At 52.2% G+C, this 19,869-nt stretch overlaps 1 protein-coding gene across 1 annotated transcript; it reads right to left on the bottom strand.

The window, feature by feature from the left end:
- Positions 1-396: 396 nt before the first annotated feature.
- LOC125448499 (guanylate-binding protein 1-like) lies at positions 397-18,869 on the bottom strand. The gene is made up of 13 exons (XM_059641432.1): positions 18,704-18,869; positions 17,345-17,572; positions 16,207-16,334; positions 13,880-14,111; positions 13,363-13,490; positions 11,143-11,252; positions 9,505-9,692; positions 8,487-8,729; positions 7,662-7,942; positions 5,719-5,931; positions 2,500-2,602; positions 544-1,861; positions 397-509 (listed from the first exon to the last, which is right to left on the bottom strand). Coding segments are annotated over exons 2-12 (2,034 nt in total). The 5' UTR covers positions 17,346-17,572; positions 18,704-18,869; the 3' UTR covers positions 397-509; positions 544-1,454.
- Between the last annotated feature and the right edge of the window lie 1,000 nt (positions 18,870-19,869).

Here is a 19,869-nt window from a genome sequence, read left to right as displayed (position 1 = left end):
ACTGGCGACCCCATCACCCAGGGCGCCCACTGGTCTCCAATAGTCGCTGTTGTACCAGTGTGAGCTCTCTCTCCGCGGTGACCCATGCACTGATGTAACCACAGGAGAAGAGCAGACCTTCAATCCCACACAGTCTGCCTTCCTGACCTATTGACGGTCGCTTTGGCTCGGGTCAGGAGCGTGCCCACAACGAGACCCTCTCATCAGCCTCACCACCCTCCCCCGCAACCTCCGAATCTGCAAAAGGGCCGTACTGTGAGGCTGATGTGTCACCAAAGTTAAAGCCCCTCTTCAGGGGCTGCAGACAAACAGTCAAACATCACCCCAAGGCTGTTTGCAATGACTGAGTTCATAGCTGGATCCCCATTGGCCAAAAACACCGAACAGGCCTCTGTATGCAACACACCGTATCATTTATTACCAAAACTCAATCAGTCCCTAACACTGAGAAAGGCGTACACAATTAAACCATAATTGTCACAGCTGAAACTCAAACCCGATCATAAACTCTACACACACACACACACACACACACACACACACACACACACACACACACACACACACACACACACAGCAGAGCACAGCAAACACAGAGGTTATGTGCAGAGGAAGACTGGCGAAACACTGTTCAATCACATTTTAAAACAGAAAGAGAGAGCAGCTTCTAAAACAGAGAGAGGAGCTAAAACAGAGAGACGGCCAGGGTGGGAAGAGAGAGAGAGAGCAGCTTCTAAAACAGAGAGAGGAGCTAAAACAGAGAGACGGCCAGGGTGGGAAGAGAGAGAAAGAGCAGCTTCTAAAACAGAGGAGCTAAAATAGAGAGATGGCCGGGGTGGGAAGACAGAGAGAGAGAGAGCAGCTTCTAAAACAGAGCGAGACAGACAGACAGCAGCTCTGAAGACAGAGGCAGCAGTTTATAAAAGAGAGAGAGAGAGAGAGAGAGAGAGAGAGAGAGAGAGAGGGTTCTAAAACAGAGACAGAGAGAGACAGCAGTTTTCAAAACAGAGAGACAGAGACAGAGAGAGCTCAGAACAAGATCCCAGTCACTAAAGAAGGAGTGAAGCTACAAAACAGGACTGATTTTGAGCTGCACCCTCAGGGCTGGAATCAGCAAGACCTGCTAAAAGCACATGTCCCACGTCCACCCAAGTCTCACTAACACTCAGACATGACAGGATGAGGTGAGTAGAAGTTTCCGACAGCACTGTCTTATAAATACATCAGTTCCTGGCTGAGTGGTTTTATGGGATATTCATAATGGACTTTGCCTGTTCACCGTGATCTTTAACGACACCTCCCTGAGAAGCCTTCATTTTCCCAGCATGCAGCGATGGCCTCTCTCCCTCGCTAATATCTGCTGTCATTTGGTTGCACCATGCAGAGTGGTCTTCATTCCACTGATCTGGGGGGTTGGGGGCTGGGGCTTTGTTTACAGCTGGCACAGATAACACTCAGAAGAACTTATTCCACAGAAATTTCCCTACTTTGGCAGCGATTGGGATAGCTTTGTAAAAGCCAGGTACTGTTAGAATTGCTGTGTCAATAGCCATATCCACAAAGGAAGGGGATGCTGCCTTATCCTTCTCCTTTTTCAGAGAGTCGATCTCTTGCTGCAGTTCATCCGCACGGCCCTGGAATCCATCCTTGATCAGCTTCTCCTGCTCCTGGAGCCTCTGGTTCAGGACTTTCTCATGTTCCTCGAGCAGTTGGGCCTGTTCTTGCTTTGCTTTCTCTTTCAGCTGAGCGAGATTCTCCTCCATCGCCCGCCTCTCGTCGAACAGACGCTGCTCAGCGGCACGTCTCTCCTCTGCGTTTACTTTCCGCTCCTGCTCTGCCATTTCCGCCTTCTCCTGTGCAGCTGCTCAGAGATAACCAGAGGGAATGAACAGCAAGCTTAGGGGGGAATCAGGCAGTTCGGCCCCTCTTAGCCTGTGCTGGGCTCTGAGCTCCACGCGCAGTGCATCATACCCCCTCCCCACCCACCTTACCGTGTCATGGCCTGGTGCCACCTCCCCCTCTCTCCTTCAGACAGGGATCCAGGAACAGGAGAAGGCCATTCAGCCCCACAGGCCTGTCACACAGGAACAGGAGGAGGCCATTCAGCCCCTCAGGCCTGTCACACAGGAACAGGAGGAGGCCATTCAGCCCCTTTGAGAAGGATGTGGTAAGTGTTTCTCCCCCACCTAGTCCTTAAAGACCTGATCAGATTCCCCCACCCGCTTCGGCTATTTTCTACGCTCCGATGGAAGGTCAGTGGTTCAGTCCCATGGGGCCACAGGTGGTCTCCGAGAAAGGGATGGGCAGGGGTAGAATGGGATTGCAAAGGGCTAACACAGAATGGCAGGCCAAGCGGCCCGCACTCCACCTGTCCCAAAGGAAGGAAGGAATCCTAGACTCTGGTTGGGTTTCTGATTCCATCGGGAATTCTGGAGCCCCTCCCAGAGTCAGTGCTGATTGGCTGTGGAGTGTTCCCTTCAGAATGGAGGGAGACGGTACCTTTCATCTGCTTTTCTGCAGCCGACAAACTGTTATCGGCAGCTCGGATGGCATCCGCGAGTTGCTGCCTCTTTTCCAGGAAATTCTGGAGAACCTGATCAGCCTGTGGACAGGAAGAGATTGGCCATTGTAGAGACAAGCATTGTCTTTCCACAATTTGAGCAGAAAACAAACTGAGGGACAAACGTCAAAAGCAGACGGGCGGGAGGCAGGGTAGCACTGTACCAGTGGCTTTGGTAGAGTGACACGCACGCACACGCACACGCACACACACGCACACACAAACTCTCACACAGAAACAGACAGACACACACACATACACACACACACACACACACACACACACGCGCACACACAGACACACACAGACACAGACACACACGCACACACACGCGCGCACACGCACACACACGCACGCACACACGCGCACACGCGTGCACACGCGCGCACACACGCGCGCACGCGCGCGCACACGCACGCACACACGCGCGCACACACACCCAAACTCTCACAAGAAACAAACAGACAGACACCCAAACTCTCACACAGAAACAGACAGACACACACACACACACACAGACACCCAAACTCTCACATGTAAACAAACAGACAGACAGACACACACACACACCCAAACTCTCACACGTAAACAGACACACACACACACACAAACTCTCACACAGAAACAGACACACACACAGAAACAGACACACACACAGAAACAGACACACACACACACAAACAGACAGACAGACACACACACACACACTCAAACTCTCACACAGAAACAGACACACACACACACAAACTCTCACACAGAAACAGACACACACACACACACACAGAAACAGACACACACACAGAAACAGACACACAAACTCTCACACAGAAACAGACAGACACACACACACACACTCAAACTCTCACACAGAAACAGACACACACACACACACAAACTCTCACACAGAAACAGACAGACACACACACACACACACACAGAAACAGACAGACAGACGCACACAAACTCTCACACAGAAACAGACAGACACACACACACACACAAACTCTCACACAGAAACAGACACACACACACACACACAGACACACACACAAACTCTCACACAGAAACACACACACACACACACACACACACACACACACACACACACAGACAGGCAGAAACACACATACAGAGGTGCACACAGAGAGAGACACACATGTAAAGTACTGACACACAGGCAGAGTCACAGACACACACACACAGACAAAGACAGACACAGTCACACTGACCTATAGAGGTAGAGACCTTTTTAAAAACCACAGTAACACACCACACACACCACACACACACACACACAGGCACAGGACAGAACGGGAGAATTTGATTTCAGAAGCATACAGGGTCGGGACCAGGTTACAGAGAAGTGGGGGGTGACTGTAGGGGCTGGAGGAGGTTACAGAGATAGGGAGGGGGTGTAAGGGCTGGAGACGGAGATGGGGGGGGGTGAAGGTGCAGGAGGAGGGTTACGGAGATGGGGGGGGTGGGGATTGAAGGTCCAGGAGGAGGGTTATGGAGATGGGGGGGGGGGGTGAAGGTGCAGGAGGAGGATTACGGAAATGGGGGGGGCTGAGGGTGCAGGAGGAGGGTTACAGAGATAGGGAGGGGGTGAAGGTGCTGGAGGGTTACGGAGATTGAGAAGGTGAAGGTGCAGGAGAAGGGTTACGGAGATGGGAAGGCGGGGGTGAAGGTGCAGGAGGAAGGGATGGGGAGTGAAGGTGCAGGAGAAGGGTTACAGAGATCGGAGGGGGGGGTGTGAAGGTGCTGGAGGAGGATTACCAAGATGGGGAGGGGGGTGAAGGTCCAGGAGGAGGGTTACGGAGATGGGGCAGGGAGGTAAAGGCGCTGGAGGAGGGTTACGGAGATAGGGAGGGCGGTGAAGGTGCAGGAGGAGGGTTACGGATATGGGGGTGGGTGAATGTGCAGGACAAGGGTTACGGAGATGGGGAGGGGGCGTGAAGGTGCAGGAGGAGGGTGACGGCGCTGGAGGAGGGTTACATATACAGGCAGGGCATGGGTGAAGGTGCAGAAGGAGTGTTACGGAGATGGGGAGAAGGGGTGAAGGTGCAGGAGGTGGGTTACGGAGATAGGGGTGGGTGAAGGTGCAGGAGGAGGGTTACGGAGTTGGGGAGGGGGCGTGAAGGTACAGGAGGAGGTTACGGAGATGGGGAGGAGGCGTGAAGGTGCAGGAGGAGGGTTACAGAGATGGGGAGGGGGTTGAAGGTGCTGGGGGAGGGTTACGGAGATAGGGAGCGGGGGTGAAGATGCAGGAGGCGGATTACGGAGATAGGGAGGTGGGGTGAAGGTGCAGGAGGGGGGTTACAGAGATAGGGAGGGGGGTGAAGGTGCAGTAGGAAAGTTACAGAGATGGGGGTGGGTGAAGGTGCAGGGGGAGGGTTACAGAGTGGGGGGGTGGGGGGCAGTGAAGGTGCAGGAGGTGGGTTCCCAAGATAGGGAGCGGGGTGAAGGATAAGGAGGGGGGGGTGAAGGTGCAGGCGGAGGGTGACAGAGATAGGGAGGCGGGGTTAAGGTGCTGGAGGAGGGTTACGGAGATGGGGAGGCGGGAGAAGGAGCAGGAGGAGGGTTACGGAGATGGGGAGGCGGGAGAAGGAGCAGGAGGAGGGTTACGGAGATGTGGATGGGGGTGAAGGTGCAGGAGGAGGGTTACGGAGATGGGAAGGCGGGAGAAGGTGCAGGAGGAGGGTTACGGAGATGGGGGGGGTGAAGGTGCAGGAGGAGGGTTACGGAGATGGGGAGGGGGGGGTGAAGGTGCAGGAGGAGTGTTACAGGGACGGGGGGGGTGAAGGTGCAGGAGGCGGATTACGGAGATGGGGGGTGAAGGTGCAGGAGGAGGGTGACAGAGATGGGGGGGGTGAAGGTGCAGGAGGAGGGTTACGGAGACGGGGGGGGGGTGAAGGTGCAGGAGGAGGGTTACGGAGATGGGGAGGCGGGAGAAGGAGCAGGAGGAGGGTTACGGAGATGGGGAGGGGGTGAAGATGCAGGAGGCCGGTTACGGAGACAGGGGGGGGGGGTGTGGAGGTGCAGGAGGAGGCTGACGGAGATAGGGAGGAGGGGTGATGGTGCAGGAGGAGGGTTACGGAGATAGTGGGGGATCATGGTCTGCAAAAACCTGGCCATGTTGCCAGTTTTCCAGAAGTTACCTGGACTCCTTTCCCCGGTGTTGCCCGGTATTGCTTCACCAGCTTGGCCATGTCCTTCTCATACTCAGAGTATCCTCTTGACTTCATGTAAGATCTTTGTTGGATCTTCTTCTGGATCACTGCTCCCAGATCCAAGATGGCTCTGCTCGAGATGTCCACAGATATTTCTCTGTTCTGGTCACAAATGGCTGCGTACATTTTAGCCACCTCTTTCTGTGGACAGGAGAAATTCCGACAGTACGTGAGGAACTACACTGAGGGCTGAGGTGCACATCTGTCTCCCCTTCTCACCAAATGGCAGGCCAGGCTTGAGAGAGTGTAGCGCCTCCTCCTGGCCTTATCACTTGACCAGGAGGAGGCCATTCAATGGCTCAGACCTGCCCCCAACATTTGATAAGGTCAAGGCTGATCTCATCTCAGTTTCCACTCCACTTTCCTGACTATTTTCAGAATTCTTTAACCCATTACTGATTAAAAATGTGCCTGACTTAAATTTCAATATCCCAGTATTCATTGAGTCCCTGCAGTACATAAACAGGTGCTTTGGCCCACAAGAGCATCCCACCCATAGCACACCTAATCTACACCTCCCTTAACACTTCGGGCACTTCGGCACCGCACTGTCACCTAGCCCACATGTCTTTGGGCTGTGGGAAGAAACTGGAGCACACAGAGGGAACCCACATGGACACGGGGAGAATGCGCAAACTCCCCTCAGACAGTCGCCCGAGGGTGGAATCGAACCCGGGTCCCTGGTGCTGTGAGGCAGCAGTGTTAACCACTGAGCCACCCGTGCCACCCCAGACACTGGCATGATTTTGCACAGATCCACGGCCTTTGAGAGAAGTAATTCCTCCTTGTCTCTGTTTTAAATCTGCCATGCCTTACCCTAAGAGAATGACATCTCCTCCTCGAGAAGACCACGAGTCCTCTCTATATCTACGTCTTCAATTGCTCTAAGCATCTTAATGATATCTCCCCTCATACTCCTCAACTCCGGCAAGTATGGGCCTAAGCTGCTCAATCTCCTTTCAGAAGACAGGCCCCTCAACTGCAGAATCAATCGAGTGAATCTCCTCTGAACTGCTTCCAATAAAATGACACCCTTCCAAATAAAGGGATCAAAAATTCCCAACAGTCCAGTTGCAGTCTAACGCCTTGGACCACCATGTCAACACTTCCTTCCTTTTATACAGTCTCTTCCAAACAGACAAACCTTCTCATTGGACGGCTACAGGAGGGTGACATTGGTGGAGAGGTGATCAATTTCAGAAACTGAGGCAGGCCCCACTGCTCCACCTGGTGGCCAGGGCCAGGACACTGTGGCTGCTGACATAGAAAATGTGACTGGGAAATGTGTGGTGGCTATAAACCCTTCATCGCGAGCCTCACAACGGAACACAAGGTTTGTGGAGGTAGCAAAACAAAAAGGAGAGACTATTTTTCTCCCTTGGACGTCCAATTCCAAAATAATCCTTCCAATTTCTCAGCGCAAAGATCTCTTGACTGCGTGCAGTGGGACTCCAGGGGCCAGGGACATTGGTTCTAAGTCTGGGTTTGCTGTAATTCAAGGAGGAGTGGTTCAGGGGGTCGGAAGTGGCTGGGGTGGGGGGGGGGGGGTGGAATTTGATAGAGCTGCACAGAATCAAGTGTTCCTGAACGAGATACTCAGAGGAAAAACAGCCAAATTGTAGTGGTCTGGGACACTCGGCCTGAAAGAGGAAGAAAGTCCTATCAGAACTCTCAGAAGTTGGGGGTGTGGAATCCGATAAATATAACGACCAGGAGGAATTAGCAGGACCACGGGAAGGGTGGGAACGAGCAGTGAGAATGGGACTGGTCCCAAGCAGCCAGCAGGTAGAGACGGGGCCGAATGGCCTGCTGCTGTGGTGGCCACTGGATGCTCCATTGGAGACAGCAGCTCGCTCTGCTCCAATACTCACCGTAAACTGCTCCTGGTACCTCTGGCCTTTGTCATTGAAGCAGCGCCTCATGAACAGCTTCAGGGCCTCAGGGAGAACTTGGTTGTGGACCTTTGATAGCTCCTCCACCGTCTCTGTGGGGAGACTGACCCGTTTTTCCATCCATTCCTGGTAGGCCTGAGCTGCCTCCTGTACAGCGGCCGTGTTCTCAATGTCTGCCAGTGTGTGCACCGCGCTCTCAAGGCATGGGATCTGCCCGCTACGGATAGCATCCACATAGGTGACAGCGAGGGCTCCCAGCACTGAGGGAGAGAGGGGGCAGAGGGGGTTAGACAGGGGCAGCTCACTGTCAGCCGTGTAAACACACACACACACACACACACACACAGACACACGCACACAGATACACACACACACAGATACACACACAGACACACGCACACGCACACGCACACACACAGATACACACACAGACACACGCACACGCACACAGATACACACACACACACAGACTCACACACACAGACACACACGCACACACAGATACACACACACAGACAGACAAAGACACTGCTGCAAACACTCAAACAGGCCCAGACACAGACAAAGATATACGTACACACAAACAGACAGACGCAGGCAGATATATAACATAAATCAGCGACAAGCACAGAGAAAGTGCGGAGAAACTCAGCAGGTCCAGCAGCGCCTGTGAAACGGGAGCCAGAGCCGACGTTCCACCTGCTGTCTGACTCCACTTGGGAACTGGCTGCTTGGTCTCTGCTGGTGAACATGCCCTGTCACACAGTCACACATTTGGGGTGGGTCTGGTATATGGTCACTTACTCTGGCCAGTCACTGGGTGCCCTCCTTTCAATGTCTTGGTCCGGGCCGTGCTGTACACATACTGGACAAATTTCTGGGTCTGTTTCACAAATTCAGGTTCCAGCTGGGAATCTGCGACCTGCTCCAGGCTCCACATTGTCTCCTTATCGGCCGGTCTGTCAAACACAAAACACTTGCGACTGGGGAAGTAATTCCTGATGCACTCCCTCGGCAGGTTGTACACCTGGATACTTTTACTGGAACCTGCGAGGAAAAGAAACGACATGAGAAGTTCAATCAGCTGTGCACTTGTTAAAGTCAAAAGCACATTCTTTGCTATTCAGCAGGTCCCAGGCTCAAAACATTGCCCAGGGATCAGAGGTTGTAATCCACTCCAAGGTTCCCCATCACCAGTGCTGAAGGAGCGCCGTGCTGTCAGAGGGTCAGCGCTGAGGGAGCGCCGCGCCGCCAGAGGGTCAGCGCTGAGGGAGCGCTGAGGGAGCGCCGCGCCGCCAGAGGGTCAGCGCTGAGGGAGCGCCGTGCTGTCAGAGGGTCAGCGCTGAGGGAGCGCCGTGCTGTCAGAGGGTCAGTGCTGAGGGAGCGCCGTGCCGCCAGAGGGTCAGTGCTGAGGGAGCGCCGTGCCGCCAGAGGGTCAGCGCTGAGGGAGTGCCGCGCCGCCAGAGGGTCAGCGCTGAGGGAGCGCTGCGCCGCCAGAGGGTCAGCGCTGAGGGAGCGCCGTGCCGCCAGAGGGTCAGCGCTGAGGGAGCGCCGCGCCGCCAGAGGGTCAGCGCTGAGGGAGCGCCGCGCCGCCAGAGGGTCAGCGCTGAGGGAGCGCCGTGCCGCCAGAGGGTCAGCGCTGAGGGAGCGCCGTGCTGTCAGAGGGTCAGCGCTGAGGGAGCGCCGTGCTGTCAGAGGGTCAGCGCTGAGGGAGCGCCACGCCATCGGAGGTTGGGGAAAGAGTATGGCGGAGGGGAGTGAACAGTTGGGATGAGGCTGGAGGCTCCTCCGGCCCCTCAGCCGCTGCCTGTTATCCCCTCACCGTGCTTCAGCTTGAGAGCGTTCTCCAGGTACCCGTCCTCCGTCACCATCTTGCCATCCAACTTCAACTCCAGGGAGAAATCCCGCACGCACCAGACAAAAGCCGGGAAGAAGCGAGTGAACTCTGTGGACTCGTCCTCCCCTCCCCCCGATTTCACTTTGATGAGGTCGGTCAGCTCTGTAACGTAACTGAGCAGCAGCTAAGGAAGGAACAGGTGCCCCAAGCCTTTCGGCGACTGGTGAATTTGGCTATTTCATGTTGGTACTCCACAGGAACCACACAACTGGTCATTTTGCAACCAGCTGAACTCAAGCCCAAATGATTCTATCTGTCTATGATGAAAATTGTGACTCTTGTGCCGTATCTATTTAATTTTCTGCGTTTTGAACTGCGGACTTGATTGGCAAAAGCAAAGAATTGTTTTCAATAAAAGCAAGGACTGCTGGATATCAAGTATTTAACCTGGCCCTCATTGCAAGTCCTGCTTACACAGCTGCAGCGGTTGTAGCGCAGTTTGCAGATGAACTGGAGTCATGGGGTTGTGTACAATTAAGAGTTGATATTTGGTGAAGCTGTTGGCTGCCTCAAAAGACATTGCTCTGTTTTTTTTTTAAATGGAGAAAGACTGCAGAAAGCTACGGAACAGAGGGGTTTGGGGCTCCTCGTGCCTGAATCACAAAAACCAGCATTCCGGTTCATTGGGAAGGAAAATGGAATGTTGGCCTTTATTTCAAAGGGAATGGGGTATAAAAGGAGAGGGGTTTTACTGAAACTGTACGATGCACTGGTCGACCACAGCTGGACTAATCTGTAGAGTTTTGGGGGCCCCTTTATCTGAGGAAAGATGTAGTGACATCGGAGGCAGCCCACAGAAGGTACACTGGGCTGATAATTGGTGTGGAGGGACTGTCTTCTGAGAAAGCATCGGGAGGATTAGCTCTATATTTGCTGGAATACAGAAGCAGGAGAGGTGACATTCTCGAAACGTACACGATTCTGAGGGGAGACGTGGAAAGATTGACATTATCTTAAACACTGCGATTTTATCCAAGTTTGGACATCTTACCCTTGTCACAATGCATCAACTCAAATGAAGGAACTACTGAACCACAGAGGCATCGCAAAACCAATCTTCCTTCAGTTTTACAGGTGTTCGGTTTTCTGTACCTGAAATACTGGGTGCAGATTCGGTCTCCTTATGGCTTGGAAAGATAGCCGTAGAGCGAGTGCAACGAGGATCTACCAGCTTTGTTCCCGGGAATGGTGGGACTGTCCTGTGGACAGAGGCTGGGCCCATGTTCCCCACAGCTTCAGTGAATGAGAGGTGGTCTCAGTGAAGCCTACAGATTACTGAAAGGGAGAGGCAGGGGAGGTATTTCCCTGGGTTGGGGATTGTAAAACCAGGGGGAGCAAGTTTCAGATTGAGTGTGGGGTGGGGCAGGGGTTGGTGTCAGCTCTGAGATTGCGAAGAATGTTGTTTTTCGTCGCAGGGTTGGGAGCTTTTGTTATTCTCTACCTACATTTCTGAGGTGGAGAATGGTGCTATCTGAATGCAGGTTCCCTCTCTTTCCTCGCTGCTGCAGGCAGCCAGTCAGGACTAAGAGAGCGCTGTCTCACCACGCAGTCGGTAAAGGATACTGGAGCTTGTCGAGTGCGTACTGATCGATGGTGCCCATGCTGTTGTAGACCAGCATACTGCTCAGGAGCACAGAGAGCGCAAAGATCCAGGCGTCATTGTTTGTATTGCCCTGGGGAGAGACGGAAACATCGGTAAAGTGTCCAATCACATCACACCATTCCCTCTTCTTCCTAAACGCAAGCAACTCTGGGCTAATACCTTGTTAAGAAGGCGTATGGTGTGTTGGCTTTCATTGGCAGGGAATTGAGTATAAGAGCCGTGAGGCTATGCTGCAGCTCTATGAAACCCTGGTTAGGCCGCACTTGGCATTTTGTGTTCAGTTCTGGTCACCTCATTATCGTAAAGATGTGGAAGCTTTCAGGAAGGTGCAGAGGAGATTTACCAGGATGCTGCCTGGACTGGAGGGCAGGTCTTATGAGGAAGGATTGAGGGAGCCCGGGCTTTTCCCATTGGAGCAAAGAAGGATGACAGATGACTTGATAGATGTGGACGAGATGACGAGAGGCACAGATAGAGTGGATAGTCAGAGACTGTCCCAGGGCGGAAATTACCATTATGAGGGGGCATAACTTTGAGGTGATTGGAGGAAGGTATGGGGGAGATGTCAGAGGTAGGTTTCTCACACAGAGAGTGGTCGGTGTGTGGAATGTGCTGCCAGCAGTGGGAGTGGAGTCAGGTACTTTAGAGACTTTTAAGCGACTCTTGGATAGGCGCATGGAGGATAGGAAAGTGTAGTATATGCAGGGCAGATTGATCTTAGTGAGATAATAGGTCTGCACAACATCCTACGCCTCCACTGTTCTATGTTTCTTTTTATGTTCTAATATTCTGTAACAAGCCAAACTGCAGGTCAGCAGTTTGCTGTGTTAAAAGCTCAAGAGGCTGAATGGCCTCCTACTGTTCCTCTGTAACAGGCTCGAGGGGCTGAATGGCCTCCTACTGTTCCTCTGTAACAGGCTCGAGGGGCTGAATGGCCTCCTACTCTTTTGTACCAGCCTCGAGAAGGGGCTGAATGGCCATTGCCAGTCACACAGCAATCAGTTCATTGATCTCAAACTGTCAGCCCTCCGTTGTTTCACTCCTCAGCTCGGATTGTCAGGTTGGGAATTTGGGAATCCTGTGTATTCCTCTTGTGAAATTGGCTCAAAGGCAGGAGACAGGCCATGGTGTAGAATTCCACCTTCCAGACTGGAGGCCTGTGGCCAGCAGTGTGCCTCAGGGAACGGTGCTGGGTCTGCTGCTTTTTGTCATTTATATAAATGATTTGGAGGTGAACACGGGAGGTATGGTTCGTAAGTTTGCAGATGAAACCAAAATTGGAGCTTGTAGTGGGCAGCGAAGGTCAACTCAGGAGTACAACAGGACCTCGATCAGATAGGCCGATGGGCCGAGGAGCGGCAGATGGAGTTTGATGTAGATAGATTTCAGCTGTTGCATTTTGGAAAAGCACCTTAGGGCAGGGTTTATACTTAATGCTGAGGTCCTAGGGGGGTGTTGTTGAACATAGACTTTGGACTGCAGGTTCTTAATTCCTTGGAAGTGGAGTTGCGGGTAGACAGGGGGTGAAGAAGGTGTTCGGTACGCTTGCCTTTATTGGTCAGTGCATTGAGTATAGGAGCTGGGAGGGTCATGTTGCAGCTGTACAGGACATTGGTTCGGGCCACTTTTGGAATACTGTGTTCAATCCCGGTCTCCCTGCTACAGGAAGCATGTTGTGAAACTTGAAAGGGCTCAGAAAAGATTTATAAGGATGGCGGAGGGTTTGAGCTACAGGGAGAGGCTGGGGCTATTTTCCCCGGAGTGTCGGAGGCTGAGGGATGGCCTTATAGAGGTTTATAAAATCATGAGGGGCATGGATAGGGTGAATAGACAAGGCCTTTTCCCCCCAGGGTAGGGGAATCCAAAATCAGAGGGCGTAGGGGTAAGTTGAGAGGGGAAAGGGACTTCATGGCAACTTTTTCACACAGAGGGTGGTGCATGTATGGAGTGAGCTGCCAGAGGAAGTGGTGGAAGCTGGTACAATTACAGCATTTAAAAGGCATCTGGATGTGGACATGGATAGGAAGGGTTTAGAGGGATATGGGCCAAATGCTGGCAAATGGGACTGGACTTATTTAGGATATCGGGCCAGGTCTGTTTCTGTGCTTGACAGCTCTATGACCCCATGAAGTGAAACTGTCCATGATCCCAGCGATGGGCTGAGGGATAGAACAACCCACCTTCTCCACATCTCCGAGGCCTTCAGTATCCAATAAGATGAGGCAATGATCGCGCTGGAGCGGGTGAGGCAAACACATCATCCAGATGCCCTTCGTTTGGGACTGGATGGTGGATCCCAGCGAGAAACCTGGTTGGTGTTTGGGAAGAGGAGGAACAGTCAGTGATCCACAGCTCTCTCACATTCAACACATCACGGAGAGACAGACTGAGAGAGAAAGCATGAATAAGTGAGGAGGGAGAATTGAGAGACAGAGACAGAGGGAGGGACTGAGACAGAAAGGGAGAGACAGAGAGAATAAAAAAGAGAAAGAGAGAGAGAGAGAGAAACAGATAGAAAGAGAGATAGAGAGAATAAAAAAGAGAAAGAGAGAGAGAGAATCAAAGCGTGAAGAAGAGAAGGAAGAGTGGGACATGCAGATAGAGAGAGAGTTTGAAAGATACAGGGTGAAAGAGGGAGATGGATAGTTTCTGGTTCTGTCCGGGCAACACTAGGTGGTCCATGAGGGTCATTTGTACCTTTCCGCCTGTCAGCGAGTTTGTTCATGAGGTAGGATTTGCCGGTACGGTACAGACCAGCGATCGCTACCACCACAACGGGCTGCTTGATCTTCGACAGGATATCGTCCACAGCCTTCTGGTTGATGAGCAGTTCACCAGACTCACTGTTCTCGATCAAACACACGGGATTCTCCATGTTCCACGGGGCTCTGTCTTCACTTGGCTTTGCGAGAGGAACTATCCTTTCTGTCTAACAAACAGAAATTTCCAAAAGCATCACTGTCCAGCTCCCAGGGCACAGGCAGGTCGAGGAGGCGGGAATGTGAGAGTAGATCCAGGCAGTAAAGGGGTGGGGAGATATTAACTCAACCTTACAGCTCGCCTGAAATTCGTGTGCACCCAAAATTGAGGGAACAAACATTCTGCCCCTTAAGTGATGTAGTTTTCGCAACAAACGCACTAATGCTGAAATGTTGTAATGGAAGATGCTGTAACAAATGTGCGCACAGCACTCAGAGAAACCAAATGAGCAATCAGTTACTAGAAGAGAGCTGATGATTAGTTACACCGATTGGCACTTATTCCTGCACCATGTGGATGAATCTCTCTGCTACTCCACTACAGGTTAGCAACCTGATAAGCACCAGGTATTTATTCCCCCTCCCCTCCCCTCCCCTTAACAGCCTTCCGCAGGGACCGCTCCCTCTGGGATGCCTGGGTCCACTCCCAACACTCTCCCCACACTCTGCACACCAAATCGCAGAAAGCGTTTACTTCTTTTTTCCTCAATACCCAGGGTCGCTGGCATACCTCACAGGTGAAGCAACACTTTCCCTTCGATCGAGTCTACTGCTCTGCAGTGGAGGCAAAATGCAGACTGGGTGCTCTGGTGGCAAAAAATAAAGACCCTGAACTACCTGTTACCTGCCAAGTTAATGCACTGCCCTGCTCCCTGGCCAACATCTCTGTTTGTCTCTGGCTATTGCTGGTGTGTTTCAGCAAAGACCAACGCAAACTGGAAGAACAACACCTCATTTTCCCTGCAGCACTCTCTGTTCAATAATTTTAGGGCCTGAACACCTTCCTCCGTGTCCTTTCTCCACCGCCACTCCCTAGGCCCTGTCTTGATATGGACTTCCAGCGCAAGCAACCAATTCCAACGCACTCCTAGCCCCAGCTTACCATTACCCACCCTTTTGGTGCTGAACTGCCTTTTAGACAGATGCGTGAACAGGCAAGAGATGGGCCGCATGCAGGCAGATGGGATTAGTTTAGAATGGAATCATAGTTGGCACAGGTATGGTGGGCCGAAGGGCTTGTTCCTGGGCTGCACTGTTCTACATTGTCTCCCTCGGAGTTCCATCTCCAACCAACCATCACTCACCCCTTTAAACGCCTCCACCCCACAACACATTGATGCCACCTTCTCCAAGAGGCTCTGAAGAAGGGTCACGGGACGCAGATAGTAACTCTGTCTCTCTCTCTCTGTCTCTGTCTTTCCACAAATGCTGCCAGACCTCCTGACTTTCCACAGTTAGAGAGACATACAGCATGGAAACAGGCCGTTTGATCCCACTTGTCCATGATGACCAAGTTTCCTTATCCAAAATAGTTCCATTTGCCTGTGTTTGGCCTACAACTTTTCATATTTACTTACTGCTCCGAACATCTTTTAAATATTGTAACTGTACCAGCTTCTACCACTTCGTCAGGCAGCTCATTCCATACACCCTCTGTGTGAAAAAGTTGCCCCTCAGATCCCTTTTAAATCGTTCCCCTCTCATCTTAAAAACATGCCCTGTAGCTTTGATCTCCCCTGCCCTAGGGGAAAGACTTTGACTAGTCACTTTATTTACTTCTCTCGCGATTTTATAAACCTCTTACAGGTCACCCCTCAACCTCTGACACTACAGTGATATGAGCCCCTGTCTATCTAGGCTTTCCTTATAACTGAAGCCCTCCAGTCCCGGCAACATCCTGGAAATTTCTTTTCGGCACCCTCTCCAATGTGATACTGCCCTTCCTAGAGCAGGGTGATCAGAACTCCACCCTGTGTTCCGAAAGTGGGCTCACCAACAGGCTGTAGAACCTCAACGCGACGTCCCAACTCCGAGATGCCAAGTTCCACATGCTTTCCGTGCTGCCCTGAGTGCCTGAGACACCACTTTCACGGAACTGTGTCAACAGCGCTCCCCAAAGCCCTACTGTTAACTGAGAGCGTCCTGGCCTTCTTGGCCAGCCTGAATGAGCCATCCTGTGTGTGTAAAAGATGCCTCTCGGGTCCCTGTCTGAAACACGCACCTCAAAACTACACCCTTACGTTTCCTTTCAGTGACATCTGATACCTTGGTTTGGCACGGCCCCTTCCTGACTGTCTCTTCCACCCGCGGCACAGTGCCATACAGCTCGTCTAGGACTATGGCACGACCCTGGCACAGGCAGCTCACGCAGTCTTTGATCATCCTCGCCAACACTGGAACAGATAGGGAAGGAAGTCACATCAACTCTAGTCACAGCGGGCGGCAACAATTTCAGACCAGGGTTAGGGTCGGGAAAGCTGAGAAGCAATGATGGGAGTGGCAGAGCACAGCCCCGATGGGCCAAAGGGCCTGGATTCCATGTCCTTGCACCGCGAGCAAGATCAAAAAGTTGTCAGTGTTTGAAATCCTGCGAGACGGCACCATCTTTTCCAGCCTCAAGCAGCAAATTCCTGCGGTTTTAATCGCGGAACGTGGGCATCGCTGGCTGGGCCCTGCATTTATTTGCTCCCCTCCAACCCTAGCTGCCCCCTTGAGAAGGTGCAGGTGTGCTGCCATCTTTAACCACTGCAGTCCCCATGTGCTATGAGGCCCTGAAGGAGGGAGTTCTGAAACAAAGGAGCCGAAAGAAGGTACCTCAAGTGGAGAATGAATCTCTCCCTTTCTGTTCAATTTGGCCTGTCAAGTTAACCATCCTAGTGGCCTCAGCGTGCCCAACTTCCCATATAATTCCCTGATTTCGGTCCGAGATTTCTCGGACAGCCCTTGGGAATATAGGGATAGTAGGAGCTCCCAATGCCAGAGAATATAGGAGATAACAAAATGTGGAGCTGGATGAACACAGCAGGCCAAGCAGCATCAGAGGAGCAGGAAAGCTGACGTTTCAGGCCTAGACCCTTCATCAGAAAAAATATATTTCTGAAGAAGGGTCCAGACACGAAACATCAGCTTTCCTGCTCCTCTGATGCTGCCTGGCATGCTGCGGTCATCCAGCTCCACACTGTGTTATCCTCAGGAAGACTCTTTCCCAGCAATGCTGAGGAAAGCGAGGGAACGGTATACAGAATGAGGAGCAGTGATTTTTACGATCTGGCCGTGTCCGGGGACGGGACGGATTCCCAGATGGAGCAACCGAACCTGAGACCAATCCAAAACTGCCAACCCCCTCACCCTTAGCGCACCGCCACCACCCCCCGACCCATCAGGCCAAGCATGGCAGACATACTCTGTCCATTGATTGGGTGGCTTCTGGCCAGGCTTTTGGCTCTAGTGTCCAGTATGTGTTCCCTCAGCCTCTCCGTCTGCAACTGGAAATTGCGGTCCAGCTGCCCCTCCAGGACCTCATCCAGCCTCTGACCTTCGGCCTCGGGGCATGGATGGCTGAACTCGAAGCATCTCCTCTCGCGGAAATACTGCCTCAGGAAATAGCTGACCGAACCGTTGCCACGGGAGCCTGCCAAAGAGCCGGGGTAAGGGGTAGGTTGGGGGGGGGGGGGGGTTGGAGATGGGGAAAACAGAAAAAAAAACACAGCTGCCTGAGAAATGGCCAACGCAAAACTGACTCCGAGCTTCAAACGAGGCTGAAACATCGAAGGCTACTCAGCCCGTAGAATCTGCGCCATCCGGCCAGCCGGATAAAAAACCCCACTCTTCTGCCTCCCCCCAGCACCTCAATCCCAGCAACCGCCCCGTGATTAAAAAAAAAATTCACATTACATTGCCTCTTCCCATTCTATACTTGGAGACCATGTTAGAGAGCTATTTTCTCCATTTTGCGACAAGGTGCGGGGCGGGGCGGGGGGGGGGGGGGGGAGCTGAATTGAGAGAATTTTAAGGGGCCATCATTTTTGACACTTATGATGAGGCACTACGTCCGCAATTTTTGGGAACTGTCAACCCCGAGAGCTGTGCACACTCAGTCACTGACTATACTCAAGGCTGTAAGCGACAGGTTAGGGTGGCACGGTGGCTTAGTGGTTGGCACTGCTGCCTCACGGCGTCAGGGACCCGGGTTCGATTCCCACCCTCGGGCGACTGTCTGCGTGGAGTTTGCACATTCTCCCCGTGTCTGCGTGGGTTCCCTCCAACAGGTTAGGTGGTTTGGCTGTGCTAAATCGCCCCAGGTGACCAGGGCTGTGTAGTTTAGGTGTTTTAGGCATGGGAAATGTGGGGTAGGGGGTTGCGTGGGTGCGAACTTGTTGGGGCTAATATCTTGTTTCCACACTGTGTGGATTCTGCAATTCTACGGTTCAGTGAAAGGGATTGGGCAATGGTGCCTGAAGGTGGCTTTGAGGGAATGGACCTTGCTGAGTTATGGCTCTCCTTCGATCAGCCAAATACACACCAACAGGATCTAAGTAACAAGCATGAGGCATCACCTCCTTTCGCTGTGTAACAGAAAGGCAGTGCCACGCTGTCGGGGGGGGGTGGTCAGCGCCAAGGGAGTGCCGTGCCGTTGGTGGGGGGGCCATCAGTGCCAGTTGGACATGCCCCAGATTCTGAGTTTGTGGCAACTGGTTTCGAAAGGGGAATTCCTGCGGTTGGTGCCTAACCCTGGATCCCCACCAATCGTGTCCGTTCTTACCTTGGCCGCTGATGAGAACGTCATTCAGGTAGTCATCTGCAACCAGCCTGAAGTCACCAATCCAAAGTTCCAGCTCCGAGTCCCGCACACACCAGAGAAACTCTGGGCAGATAGCTCCCTGACTGTCACCAGCGCCTCCCTGAACGTATCTGGAGAGCTTGGTAATGTAGCTGATGGACGTTGGAAAGGAGAGGTGAGACATTCTGTTTCAAACATGCACAGCCCACCCTCTTATCCTACCTGCTTAATGCCCTACATTTCTCCCCTCCCTCAGCACACCCGAAGAGTAGGGAGTTACGTAGAATTCAGACAGTTTTTGCCGTTCAATTGATGAGATTCTTCATCGAACAGTCAGATAATGATGATGCCATTGGGCTGGGAGTGACGCCATTGTCACTGATGATTATTAACTCTGTAATGCCAAGGCGGTTTTGAAAACGCTGCAGCTTTAACAGATGTCCTGGTTTCTTTTAGGAAAGAGATTGCACAAAAAGCACAGTGCAGTCTGTAACATAACCTACTTGTGAGGCCACGGGGTATTTGTTTTCAAGTTGGAACAATAGAAGCAGCTTGGCTGGGTGTAGAAGTCTCTCTCAGGCCAGACAACAGTGTGGAGCAGGATGAACGCAACAGGCCAGGCTGCATCAGAGGAGCAGGAAAGCTGGCATTTCACGTCCGGACTCTTCCTCAGAGGATCCCCACCCAAAACATCAGCTTTCCTGTCCCTCTGGAGCTGCCTGGCCTGCTGTGTTCATCCAGCTCTACACCTTGTTATCTCAGATTCTCTAGTGTCTGCAGTTCCTACTATCTCTCAGACCAGGATTTCTAGTTTTTTTTTTGTTTTTAGGTGAAGCTGCCGGAGTTTTAGAGAAGTGGATGTTATTTTTCTCCCCTCTCTTGGTTATAACTCGAAGCAGGTCTTTCTCTTCCTGCTGCGGGAGTGAGAAAATCTGATTTCTGATTTTGCTATTTTGTCAAAGGGCTGTGTTTGCAGGATGTTGTTGTTAGTCAGTGAGTGTTCCTGTAACGATTATTGTCTTAGGTTTTCCAATAGAGTTACGTTACTCTAAGTTATTCTTTCTCTTGTTGTATTTAACCATTGTGTTTAAATAAAATTGTATTTTACTTAATGCCGAGTAAGTTGTCCAGCTGAACACAGCACTTTA

The sequence above is a fragment of the Stegostoma tigrinum genome, chromosome 41 (assembly GCF_030684315.1).
Source record: "Stegostoma tigrinum isolate sSteTig4 chromosome 41, sSteTig4.hap1, whole genome shotgun sequence".
Classification (NCBI taxonomy): domain Eukaryota; kingdom Metazoa; phylum Chordata; class Chondrichthyes; order Orectolobiformes; family Stegostomatidae; genus Stegostoma; species Stegostoma tigrinum.
The sequence above is the reverse complement of the archived record's forward strand: the minus strand, read 5'-3'. Positions and strand labels throughout refer to the sequence as shown.

What these genes read in the sequence shown, in the direction of transcription:
- LOC125448499 (XM_059641432.1), bottom strand. An exon ending in ACTCGCTGACAGGCGGAAAG is followed by an intron (nt 13,491 to 13,879) that starts GTACAAATGACC and finishes AACACCAACCAG; the next exon opens with GTTTCTCGCTGGGATCCACC. An exon ending in CACCGGGGAAAGGAGTCCAG is followed by an intron (nt 2,603 to 5,718) that starts GTAACTTCTGGA and finishes TCCTGTCCACAG; the next exon opens with GCTGATCAGGTTCTCCAGAA.